We start from the raw sequence: 13466 nt of genomic DNA, 5'->3' as shown, positions 1-13466 counted from the left end.
AGGATGGTTTGAAAGCTCATTCCACGCAGGCACAAGCAGCCTCCTGGGCGCAGTGCCAGCTGGCTTCTCCTCTAGATCTGTAGAGCCACAGTCTGGTCCTCTCTGCATACTTTTTCCAAGAATTATCACTTGGATGTAAGGGCACCAGAAGAATCCAATTTTGGAACGGGTTCTAAGAGCATGTCTTTCAGGATCCCGCCCACAGAGTGGCTTTGGTACATCCCACTGATCTGGGTATGTTCAGGAAAGGAAAATTGAATCTTACCTACTAATTTTCGTTCCTGTAATACCACAGGTCAGTCCAGAGGCCTGCCCAGACGTGAATGCCAAAAGATGGGCTGACCTCTGGGTTAGCTACTGTATTGAATTCTGAAGGAAATAGTTTTGATGCCAATATTAACAAAGATCCAGGGTAGAGTTTCCTACTTTAGGGGAATCCAACCCTGTTTTTTGATGTACGCCTTGTTTGGGGTGAATAGTTTAAGTTGGTCCCAGTGGTTTTTTGCTTGGATCGACCAATACTGAGGAGCTGCAGGTGGTATATATAGCAGTGCCTCAAAGTTGTTGGGTTTTTTTTCTCTGCCTCATCTGCTGGTGGAAATGCATAACTCACTGGTCTGGACTGATCTGGGATATTACAGGAACAAAAATTAGCAGGTAAGATCAAATTTTCCTTTTCCAGACAGTAGTGGAATGTACAGACTCAAGCCACAGCTTTACAGATGACTGCTATGGAGACAGCTCTCAGGAGAGCAGAGCCATACATTCTTGTTGATTTGAGCCATGACAGTCTGTAATCAGAAGGCCAGGGCATGCATGGCAGTGTGCAATACTGTCCACCTGGGGATGAATTCATGTCTGAGCCAAAGAAAAAAAATCCCATTCTGGTTTCATGCCTAGTTTCTTACCTATTATGAAGGCTATTCAAGAATTGAATTTTAAAGGGGGATGAGTCTTGGATGGACTGTACCCCCTGAATCCAGTTGCCTGTACTGGGCTCCATGGAGGAGATCCTATTTGGACCACTTGTCAGGAAAATGGGATCCAGAATTTTCAAATGTAGAGAGGAACTCTTGAATTGGGAGCCACATTCTGTGCTGACAGTCAGAGGCTTTTGCATAGATATTGTAGAATGCATTGAGAACATCAATGAAGCAGGGGCATCAAGTATGCTGCTGATGCAGATGCACAGATGGCTTAGCAGACTTCCTGCTCATGCAGATTCATAGATGCCTTTTGATAGTGTTGTACATCCAAGAGCATTGCCAGTGCAGATGCACAGTGATGTAGAAAGTGTGCATAGGCTGCAGATGTCAATACCCTGATACAGATCCATAGAATGTACCAATAGTGTTGATGCACTCCTATAGCACCAGACATGCTGCATAGTCAGCTGGCGGTTCTATATTGGGAGGGGGTGGGGGAAGATATTCTCCACTCAATCCTGAGTCTACAGTGGATCCAGCACTGCAGGGAGAGAAGCTTTGGGTGAGGAGCTCCTACTCAACTCAAATGTATGGTAAGAGTATGTCAAACACGCATGCTCAGTAGCAAAAGCTCTACTGAGCTAGAGATGGGTCAGTCAGATGCTGTTAGAGGTCACCCACTTATCATGGCTAATTCAACCCTGCTTGTTGACAGATAATAGGGTCATATGGTCCAAGAATCATCTTAGCTGCAGTATTCTGTGAAACATTGTAGGAGTCTGAGAGAAGTTGTGAACATGTCTACATATGAGTTGCAGCAATCTAATTGTGACGTTCCTGTACATACCTGGATCAGTCCAGACTGTGGGTTATGCCTCCCTTCCAGCAGATGGAGACAGAAAAGCTTGAAAGGCACCCTCTTAACCCAGTGTGCCACCTGCATACCTTCAGTATTTCTGTCTCCAGCAGATGGAGGTGGTGCAAACCCAGTAGTCTTGCCCTGATTTTAGGGTTGGGACTATATCCCTTAAAATAAAGAGTGGGACTTTGAAAAAAAAAAAAAACCCACCTCCCAGGGGGTTCTAGCAAGCCATTCCACCCCCCCCCCCCTAGAAGGCTGAGGAGCTGGGGTAGGTTACCCTGCGGGGCTCCTGCAAGGTAAGGCTAAGAGAAAGATACCAGTGGTCTGGTCCCTCTTCTTCCCTCAATGCCCCAAGCTGATTAAAAAAAAAAGCAGCCTGTAGTTATTTTTTGTGTATTCTGGCTGCGCTTCCTTTGGGCTCCTGTCTCTTATTCTCTGTTGCGATTTTTCAGCTCCCCCCTTCGCTGCCTCAATGCCGTGGCCATCTTGCTGCAGTACCTGCAGAGAGTCTGTCACCAGACTCTCCCGTGCAGGCCTTTTTTCTTAGTGCCTTTCCGGTGGGGCAGGCAGCTCATTAGGTGCCTTAAAAAATCAGCACCTTGGGAGCCTAGGGCTGATCCATTCCCCCTCAGCGTGGGAACGGTGGCCATTTTGGAAACTTTTAAAGTAGCAGAAGCCAGAGCAAGGGAGCTACCTCCCGATTTTTATCTCCGGTCCCTACCAGTCCTGGGGATCCCTCCTATCAGGCCAGGATGTTTGAGGGTGAACCCGATCCCCTGGTGGAGGAAGGGGCTGGTTCCAATGCTTTCACCCTGGACTTTGTGCTTCTTATGCACAAGGCTTTTTTGGCTTCTCAGACTCAGCAACGCGGTGCTTCGCGTTTTGAGTTGTCCTGCTAAGCCTCCAAATAAAATTGCCAAGTACTCAGATTCCCAGGCGTCCCTTCGGGTCACTAAATTGTGTGGGTCGTCCACAGCAGGAGTGGACTTTCCAGATGCGCTGACCCCCTCCTGGCACATGCTCAGAGGAGGATCAGATAAAGCACTCCCTCTGGTTGGTGATGACCCGAAGGTGGTCCGCCTGTTTTTCATAGGGAGGAGCTGGAACCTTTTATTCCTTCAGTCTTATCTGAGTTAGGGGTGGATCTCCCCCAAGACATCCTCCCACAAGATTCCATGGATCCAGTCTGGGGCTGTGGGCTCCAGCTAAAGCTTCTGTTGCATCCTATGCTGCACCAGCTGATGACTCAAGAGTGGGAGGGCCCAGATGCCAGTTTGAGGATAGGTAGGGCTATGGATAAGCTTTATCCCTTGCCAGAGGATTCTTAGGACCTCTTGAGGTCTCCTAAGGTTGACTCTTCAGTGTCTGCAGTCACAAAGCAATCCACCATTCCCATCGCTGGGGCGGCAGCCCTCAAGTATCCTCAGGATAGAAAACTTGGTTCTTCTCAAACATATCTTTTGAAGTTTCGGCCCTGGATATTCACACAGCGATGTGCAGTAGCTACATGCTGTGGGCGAGCCTCCGATGAGTAAAATTATTGACTTCAAGAGATCTTCCTCCCAGAGAGTTGGAGCAAGCGACATGCTTGGAAGCGGCGGTGGCATATGGAGCGGATGCGCTGTATGATCTCCTTCGTACTTCCTCCAGCTCAATGTCCTCTGCTGTATCAGCACGGAAGCTCCTTTGGCTGCGTAACTGGTCAGCAGACATTTCTTCTAAAGCTCAGTTAGGCTCCTCACCATTTAAAGGAAAGTTCCTCTTCGGTGAGGACCTGGAGCAACTGATGAAGTCTGAAAACAGAGTTCACAAGCTCCATGAGGACAGGCCGATGCTTTCCAGGGGTTTTCCCACCCAATCTCATTTTCAAGGACAATGGGTTTCGCCAGGCTAGACCACAGCCGGTGTCAAGGATACAATTCTGGAATCCTTCCTTTCAAGGGCGCAGAAAAACCCGCAACACAAGTTCCACCATGCCCCTTGCCTCAAGTCTTCCCAATGAGATCAGGCCAACCCATCCCTTGCTACCTCGAATGGGGAGACGTTTGTCCCAATTCTACGAGGCATGGGTCAGAATTACTTCCGATCAATGGGTCCTAAGCATCATAGAACAAGGCTACGCTTTGGAATTTGCTCGGCCACTCAGACGTCATGGCCTCCCCCTGCGTGCAAAAATAAAGGCTCAGATCATCCGGCAGGCTCTCGAGGCAATAAGTCAGTTCCCCAAGCGGAATGGAGAACGGGGCGTTACTCCATTTATTTCGTGGTCCCAAAAAAGGAGGGATCCTTCCGGCCTGTTCTAGACCTGAAAAAGGTGAACAAGGCTCTCAAGATACCACATTTCCACACGGAAACCCTACATTCTGCAATAGCTGCGATTCGCAAGGGTGAATTCCTGGCGTCCCTGGATCTGATGGAAGCATACTTACATATACCCATCCGTGAGGATCATCACAAATCTCTCCACTTCAAGATACTAGGTATGCATTTCCAGTTCTGCATGCTGCCGTTCGGTCTGGCTATGGCCCCTTGCACATTCACCAAGGTTATGGTGGTTGTGGCAGCAGCCCTGAGGAAGCAAGGCCGCCTTCTAATTCATCCCTGCCTAGATCACTGGCTCATCAGGGTGAAGTTCAAGGATCTCTGTATAGAAGCTATCAGCAACATCGTCAGGCTCCTAGAGTCACTCAGCTGGGTGATCGATCAGGCCAAAAGCAACTTTGTCCCTTCTCAAATGATGGACTTCCTGGGCACCCACTTCGATACCACGTGGGGAAGGTTTTCCTACCCCTGGACAGAAGAAACAAATTGGAGCAAGTTCGGCACTTGTTGTCACTCCAGCCTCCCACAGCCTGGGCTATCTGCTTGTCCTCTGCTCTATGGCATCTCCTCTGGAGGTGGTTTCCTGGGCTTTTGCTCATGAGGCCATTACTACCAGCGTTGCTTTCCCATTGGGACCCCAAGTCAGAGGAGTTCCAGTTCCCTTTACTGCTCACTGATCACACCAGGTCCAGTCTTGGGTGGTGGCTGTGCCTGCACAACCTGTCTCAAGGGTGGACCTCAAGTCCCAAGGTGGATAGTGGTGACCACGGATGCCAATCTCTCTGGCTGGGGAGCAGTTTGTCAATCCCACTCTGTTCAGGGCTGCTGGTCAGAGGAAGAATCCAGCTGGACGATCAATCGCCTAGAGACCAAAACAGTTCGGCTGGCCTTGAGCAACTTTTTTCCCATTGTTGCGCAGTCAGGCAGTCCACGTTCTGTCCGACAATGTGACGATGGTAGCTTACATCAACATTCAAGGAGGCACCAAAAATCAGGCTGTAGCCGAAGAGGCGGAACATCTCATGGCTTGGACGGAAAAACATCTTGCGCTGTTAGCGGCATCGTAACATCGCCGGCAAAGAAAACATACAGGCAGATTTCCTGAGTTGGAAATGCATAGATCCAGGAGAGTGGGAACTTTCCGACTGAGCAATGGATCTCATTTCACACAGGTGGGGGACACCCCACATGGACTTGGAGACATGAGAAAATGCCAAGGCCCTCTTTCTTTTTTTTTTTTTTTTTTTTTTGTCGCAGAAGGGATCACAGCACAGAGGGAGTCAAATACGCTGGTGCTTCCCTGACCAACCTCAATTCTCCTATACATGTTCCCTCCTTGGCCACTAGTGGGCAAGGTTCTACACAGGATAGAAGTTCATCCAGGGAGCATGATTCTGGAGCCCCCAACAGCCATGGTTCACAGATCTCGACAACCTGGCAGTGGAAGGGCCCCTACGACTGTCATCTTCTGCAGCAAGGCCCTATGTCTTTCGACCAGGCAGAATGCTTTTATCTAGCGGCCTGGCTTTTGAAAGGAGGAGACTGAGGAAGGAAGAGTATTTGGAGGAAATCACTACTCTGCTGCAAGGCTGGAAAAAGTCTACCTCTCTCATGTTGGGGTGTGGAGAGTTTGAGACCTGGTGTTGTGAATGAGGAGTTTTTCCAAGGCAGGCCTCAATTGCTCATTTTTTTGGCCTTTTTACAAAATGGCTTATCCAAGGGCTTGTCTTTTAATTCACTTGTGCACGTAGCGGCCCTGGGCTCCCTTATTGGTAGTTCAGTAGCTTTGCATCCGGATGTAGTGCGTTTCCTCGAGTAAGATTGATTCCTCCTGTATACCCGTCCTGGAGCCTTAACTTGGTGCTTCGTGTCTTTTGTGTGAGCCACCGTTTGAACCCTTTAGGAAGGCGACGTTTAAGGATCTCACGGTATTTTTAGTGGCAATCTGCTGGGCTCACAATCTCAGAACTACAGGCCCTTTCTTGTAGGGAACCTTTATGGAGAATTTCTGACTCTGGTGTATCTTAGAACAGTCCCTTCCTTTTAGCCAAATGTGGTCTCAGCTTTTCATTTAAATCAATCAGAGCTCCCAGCTTTTCCAAACTTATCAGCTGATGTCCCACACGCGAGAGAACTTCGTTGTTTGGATGTCAGATGTGCCTTATGCTATTTGGAGGTCACGAATCCTTTCAGAGTTTCGGATCATTTTTGTCATGTGGCATGGCTCCAGGAGAGGTCAGAAAGCTTCTAAACCTAGGCTAGCTTCTTTCAATCATGGGGCAACTTATATACACTGTGTAAATGTATTGCATGTGATATTTTTTGATGAATATGAACTAAAGACCCACTGTCCTTAGTTTATATTCATCAAAAAACATCATGCAATACATTTACAGTGTATATTTTTCTGTTTACAGTTTGTGTATTTGACAAGCATTGTATGAATAAGATGTACATGCACTGATGTGAACAATGTTGTAATGTATAAAGTCATATGAAGAGGTATTAATTACGTATACGTATTAGCTTTTTAGCTATCATGAATAATGTGGCATGATTTGAGTGGTGTGGATGGAAGTATGAATGTAGTGTAGGGAGGGCAGTGAAAGGAGTGCGATGTTTTAATTATAGGGTAAATATTTCCTCACATAGCTGGATGTATGTAACATATGTATTTAAACTAATAAAATTACGCACATAAAGTTTGGGCAGTATATATTGCAGAGTTCCTCTGGAGTGTTGGTTTAGTTCAGATACAGGACAGAGGTATTGCATGAGTTTTTTACCTAGGGAAGCTTTGGTACATCCCACAGTCTTGACTGATCGGGCACGTACAGGGAAAAGGAAAATTGGTTCTTACCTGTTAATTTTCGTTCCTGTAATACCACGGATCAGTCCAGACGCCTGCCCGGGGAGTGGGTGTTTGGAGTCCATGCTCATATTTATTTTATTTAAAACTTTTTTTATATACAGACGTTCATAGACATATCACATCAGTTTACAAATAGGGGGATAAATATATTGAGACTGAGGGAAATAAGTTATATAACAGGGGTATAAAAACTTGGAGAGGTTAAGGAAATGGTCAGGTGACCAGGGCAAGAGGAGTTAAATAGGTAGAGCAATAACTAAAATATCATTGTTTGTATAGTTCTGTAGGAGGGTGGTGGAGAGGGAAGGAGCTATGGTGAGGGAGCTGATTCAAGTGTAGGCTTGTTCGAAGAGCCACATCTTAAGCTATTTTTTGAAGGTAGCAGTGTTTAATGCAGAACACTAAGGAAAAATACCACAAGTTGCTCTGTGTTTGCACTTCTACAGTTACAATTGTATTATTGCTTGATTCTTTGTTCTTGTTATATTCGGCTTGGATAATCTTTATACTGAATGGATGCAGGTGGCACACCGGGTTAAGAGAGGGTGCCCTTCAAGTTTTTCTGTCTCCATCTGCTGGAAGGGAGGCATAACCCACAGTCTGGATTGATCCATGGTACTACAGGAACGAAAATAACAGGTAAGAACTAATTTTCTTATACAAATGCCAGTACGAGGGTCATAAATCAGATTTCTCCATAAGATTTTGTGACAGATGAACCAAAGGAACAAATGGATTTCTCACTGATGAAATTTTGGCTTAACATAGATACTTTCTAATTTCATTCCTAATATAATAACCAATGGGTTTATCCCAAAACAGTTTAGGAAGGAGTGGGAAGAGACGTTGGTGAGGAGAAATGTGTACAAGAATGGCTTTTCATTTTATTAGAGCTGCTGTCTTTTTTTTTTTTTTTTTTTTTTCCCCCCCCCCCCCCCCCCCCCCCCCCTTAGCCAATGATGGAGCATGTAAGAATCCATCCAGAATTGGTGACTGGATCTAAGGACCATGAACTGGATCCCAGCAGGTAAGGTTTCTTTGGTGCACAGCCCTAATGGGATTAGTTCCTCAGTCTGCACTTGACTTTTCTATTTGAGGTTGAAGTAACAGGTGTACCCTTGCTAGTAGCAGGTAGTGCAAAAACTTAAGGTTTTGGCATATCTCTACAGGCTTTGTAGGCCTCATTGTGGTGTGGAAAGGGTGTCCCAACTGTCACAATGGTGTCACCTGTTGGCCAGACTTGAGGTGTCTGTGTGTACTGAGTTACAGAAGAAGTTGTGGTCTATTGCTCTTGACCAAAACCTGCTTCTGCAGTGACTGTTCTAGATGGGAGGAATCTCAAAATGATTTAGGGGAATAAAAGGGAGACAACCTGAGAGAACTATGGATTAAGGCTTCTGATAGCATAGTGAACAATCTACAAGCAGCAGAATTGCTGGACCAGAGGCAGCATGGTTTCACCAAGGGAAAATCCTGTTGGACGAATCTGACACCTTTTTTTTGACTGGGTAACCAAGGAATTGGATCAAGGAAGAGCGCTTGATGTCATCTACTTGGATTTTAGCAAAGCTTTTGATACAGTCCCACACAGGAGGCTTGTGAATAAAACGAGAAGCTTGGGAGTGAGTGCAATGTGATGGTAAAAGGAACTTACTCAGAGAGAGCGGTGATAAGCGGAGTGCCGCAAGGGTCGGTGTTGGGACTGGTCCTGTTCAATATCTTCATGAGCAACATCGCGGACAGAAGTTTGTCTATTTGCAGATGATACCAAGATCTGCAACAGAGTGGACTCGCCGGAAGGAGTGGAGAGAATGAGGCTGGAAGAGTGGTCAAAGATATGGCAGCTGAGATTCAATGCCAAGAAGTGCAGAGTCATGCATATGGGGTGTGGAAATCAGAGAGAAATGTATTCGATGGGGGGGTGAAGGACTGATGTGCAAGGAGCAGGAGAGAGACCTTGGGGTGATAGTGTCTAACGATCTGAAGTCAGCGAAACAAGGTGATAGCTAAAGGCAGAAGAATGCTGGGCTGCATAGAGAGGAATAAAGAGTAAGAAAAGGGAAGTGATTATCCCCTTGTACAGGTCCTTGGTGAGGCCTCACGTGGAGTACTGTGTTCAGTTCTGGAGACCGTATCTCAGAAGGGACAGAGACAGGATGGGAGGCGGTACAGAGAAGGGTGACCAAAAAGGTGTATGGTCTTCATCGAATGCCTTATGAGGAGAGATTGAAGAATCTAAATATGTATACCCTGGAGGAAAGGAGTTGTAGGGGTGATATGATACAGACTTTCAGATACTTGAAAGGTTTTAATGATCCAAAGTCGGCAACAAACATTTTCTGTTGGGGGGGGAAATCAGCAGAACCAGGGGTCATGACTTAAAACTCCAAGGAGGAAGACTCAGAACCAATGTCAGGAAGTATTTCTTCACGGAAAGGGTTGTGGATGCCTGGAATGCCCTTCTGGAGGAAGTGGTGAGGACCAAATCTATGAAGGATTTCAAAACTGTGTGGGATAAATGTGTGGATCCATAAAGTCTTGAGCATGTGAATGAAATGAAGAGGCATGGGGGTTGCTTGCAGGAATGATGGCTACTACATTTATTCAACAAACATTCACAAGGTTAATGAGACTCCAACATTGCTCTATGCTTCAACGGCAAGAGGAAATATGGGAAAAAAGATCTGCATTCACAAACATGGAAGTAGCTTGCTTGTTGCAGCGGTTATTACCCCAAACCAAATTAGCCTGATGCTTCACTTTTTCATTGCATATCCAAGCAGCTCTCTGCTTCAATGGCAGGGGGGAACGAAGAAAAGTGGATTTATATTCAAACAACCAACAAGGACTAAATTGCACAGGCTGGGTAAACAAATAGACATGGGAGTAGCTTGCTTATTGTGGTGGTTCCTACCCCTGGCCATTTAGGCTTGATGCTTCACATTGATGCAGCTCTGGCATTGCTCTCTACATCAGTGGCGGGGGTGGAAGGAAATTTGAACCAAAAAGTTACCAATAAGGACTCTGACCGCTGAGGTCAGGGCCCTTAACAGATAAGTAGAAAGCTTGCTGGGCAGACTGGATGGGCCATTTGGTCGTCTTCTGCAGTCATTTCTATGTTTCTCTGATTAGTGTGCAGATCCTGCTTTATCACATAATGCTTCATGTAAACCAATAGTATCTCTGCACCCCTTGGCTTAGGTAGAAATTCCTACACTAATGTAGGTACTAGCTGGCAGTCAGCTAAATGGAATTGGAGGGTTTGCGAGCAGTAAATTGAGGATAAATCTCAGCTGAAGGGAGAGAGTTTGAAAATTTATATCCAGTCCCAACTCGCCCATTATATGGTGGGTTTAGAAAACATAGTTCCTCCTAAGGTCCCTTAGTGAAAATGGTACATGTGAAGCACTCTCTTCATGGGCTGGCAATTAACTCTGTTATGGAAACATACAGCCTTTCTGAAACCATAAATTTATAGTTGGTATTTTTTTTTTGTTCTAAAACTTGCATGTGTTCTTGGTGCCCAAATGTCTGTATAGGTGGAAACGACTGGAAACCCATGATGTTGTGATAGACTGTGCCAAAGTCTCCTTGGACCCCAGTGAAGCCTCCTATGAAGATGGCTATTCACCTGTGTCCCAGCGTGGCTCAACTCGCTCTCGACACAGGCAAGCAGACCCTGCTGTCAGCCCCTATGTGGATGTACACAGCAGCTCTGGTAAGATCTTAGAAGAATCAGTTTAAGTGAACTTGACTGCAAAGGCATTATGTGATGTGGTTCTAAATTTCCTATCTCCTTCCTGAACCCTGTGTCTGAACCACTCAAGACCAGTGATTACTAAACATCAACACCTCTGCATTGTACAAGAAAGGAATTGGGGCCATCAGTCTTGGCTTTCTTCTAGTAGTAATGGCCAGGGAGACAAAAGTGTAATAAATTGACACTCCTGTAGCTAACAATCGGGCCAATACAGAAAACCTCACGGGAGAGCCGGCGAGCACCAGCTCTCCAGACACGCACGCCCAGGCAGCCAAGGTATGTAAATTAGGGCCTGCAGTAAAAAGGAGGCGCTAGGGACACGCTAGTGTCCCTAGTGCCTCCTTTTTGACAGAAGCAGCAGCTGTCAGCAGAAGCTCAATTTTACCAGTGTCGGTTGTCGAACCCACTGACAGCCACGGGTTCGGAAAATGGATGCCGGCAAAATTGAGCGTCCGGTTTTCCAACCTGCAGGTTGTTTGTTTTTTTTTAAATCTTTGGTGCCTCCAACTTAATATTGCTATGATATTAAGTCGGAGGGTGTAGAGGAAAAAAAGTTTTGTTTTGTTTTTTTTCTACTTTTCTGTACACTTTCCCTGTGCCAGCCGAAATTAACTTCTGCCTTTGGGCAGGCGTTAATTTCTGAAAGTAAAATGTGCGGCTTCGCTGCACATTTTACTTTCTGTATCTCACAGGAATAACTAATAGGCCCATCAACATGCATTTGCATGTTGCAGGCGCTATTAGTTTTGGGGGGGGGGGAAACGGGTTGGCAGCACATTTTCCACATGCTATTACCCCTTACTGTATAAGGGGTAAAAATAGCGTGTCAAAATTGCGCAGCCAAACGGGGAGCTAAAGGTTCACTCGGCCGAGCGCACCATACTGAATCTGCCCGAATTTAATTAGTTGCTGCAAGATGACAAACTTCAAAATGTATTGTATGAACTGGGAGGGAGACCCATCACCAGAGATGGAGGTGGTTTGCAGTAAGACACACAAGGCTGACTGTAAAAGACAATGTTTCTCTATGAGAAGAATACAAGAAGTCCTTGACTTAAGCGTCAATTTAGAAATGAAACTTGAAATGCCTTATGCAGCTTACTGTGCTTTGACTTTAAGGTGATCGAGCATTTCCCAGCAAGCACATATTGATGTGCTGATGACCATGATACCTGGTGATGTGATACTAGAAAGAGTACCAGGGTCTTCTATTCTCAACAGTGCCTGTGATGTCACTTGGCACTTTTCCTCTTCAGACAAGAAAATAATGCTCTAAAATGTCTGCTTTTTATAGTACTATTAAATTAAGTTATTTTAGTGAAAATGGAGTATTGGGCCCTGGTGCTAGAACAATCCCTCATTCATAATCTTGCTCTTAATGGGCAATCTGTTTCCACTTGAGACAAGAGATGCAGTTTTCAGGAACCAAAGTTTGAGGATTTCTGTAGCATAGGTTTATTCAGATGTGCCTCTGTTTTGGGAGGTAATGGTTTGTTTAGATTTGATCACAACCAATAAGAGAAAAGTGCAAAACTTATCACAATTATCAAGACATTTTTAGAAATGTGTCCATACAAATTAAAATCACCCATGCTCATTCACACCTTAAAACATCACAGAATACACAAGTGCCAGTATATTAGACTCTGAGCCTATGTAAACATACAATATCCTTTTAGATGTGACTCAAATTCCCTGTGGGATTTTCCACTTACAATCTATATATTTCTAACTTATTCCTCCATTATCCAGTTTTTATAAACAAACTCTATCACTTCAACACATTGAAAAATGTATATTAGTAGTAACACTGGTCACTGGTGTGAAATTCTGATTCCTGATCAGTTTTCAACTTCAGGTATAAATTCACGTGGTCTGACCCCCAACAAGCGGCCCCTGTTTCACATGCATATGCTTCCTCAGGGGGACTGCAACCACTGAGAACCAGTTTTAAATGTTTAGAACAGGATCATAGGACACATTTATAACTCAACTAATTATACCAATTTTTTACCTCAAAGTTGTCTAAATTCAAAGATTTTTTCACCAAGCTGTTGTGGTATAGTTTATAGAGAAAATAGTTCAGATTACCCCGTGAGTGTACCTTGTACAGTTACCTAATTGTTTAGATTTGAGCCAGTGAGTGTACTGGATGTGGGTGGGTTAGGGGGCCAGCCTTATGTTTCTTTAGTTCATTAGTACAGCTGAGAACACTATGGTATTGTGATGGATTGCAGTGCACATAAATATCCAGTCCATCAGACCTAGTGCTGCACGTAGATAGTGTAGTGAACAAATTATACTTGCACATCAGGTCTGCAGTTAACAATACAGCTGCTTTTTTTTTTTTTTTTTTTATCCAGCAAATGCACCTCTTAGCTGTAAATCCTCTTTCCCTGTACGTACCTGGATCAGTCCAGACTCCTGGGTTTTGCCTCCCCTCCAGCAGATGGAGACAGAGAAAGCTTTGACTGACTCTGCCCTATACCCTGAGGTGCCATCTGCAGTCCTTCAGTATTTCTCTATCTGCAGCAGATGGTGGAGGTGCAAAATCCTGCAGTCTGTGGTGGTTGGTTTTTGAAAAGATAGTGAGAGATGGTGTTGAGTGAGGCTTAGTCTAGGACTCATAGGTCAGGACTGGCCCTTTTAGAAATTTTAAAAAAAGAAAAAAAGGGAAGCATGACTAAATTTTGTTCCCTGTATGTACCCAGATCAGTCCAGACC

At 45.2% G+C, this 13466-nt stretch overlaps 1 protein-coding gene across 3 annotated transcripts in view; it reads left to right on the top strand.

Moving 5' to 3' along the window:
- TSC1 (TSC complex subunit 1) overlaps positions 1-13466 on the top strand; it is a 178302-nt gene that overhangs the window by 46478 nt on the left and 118358 nt on the right. For all 3 annotated transcript variants that reach the window (XM_029611266.1, XM_029611268.1, XM_029611267.1), the window contains exons 7-8: positions 7936-8009; positions 10522-10700. In XM_029611266.1, the coding sequence (XP_029467126.1) occupies positions 7936-8009; positions 10522-10700 (253 nt within the window). The remainder of the gene's footprint in view (positions 1-7935; positions 8010-10521; positions 10701-13466) is intronic.

The sequence above is a fragment of the Rhinatrema bivittatum genome, chromosome 8, assembly GCF_901001135.1.
Source record: "Rhinatrema bivittatum chromosome 8, aRhiBiv1.1, whole genome shotgun sequence".
Lineage (NCBI taxonomy): Eukaryota > Metazoa > Chordata > Amphibia > Gymnophiona > Rhinatrematidae > Rhinatrema > Rhinatrema bivittatum.
This window is presented reverse-complemented; position numbering and strand designations above follow the sequence as displayed.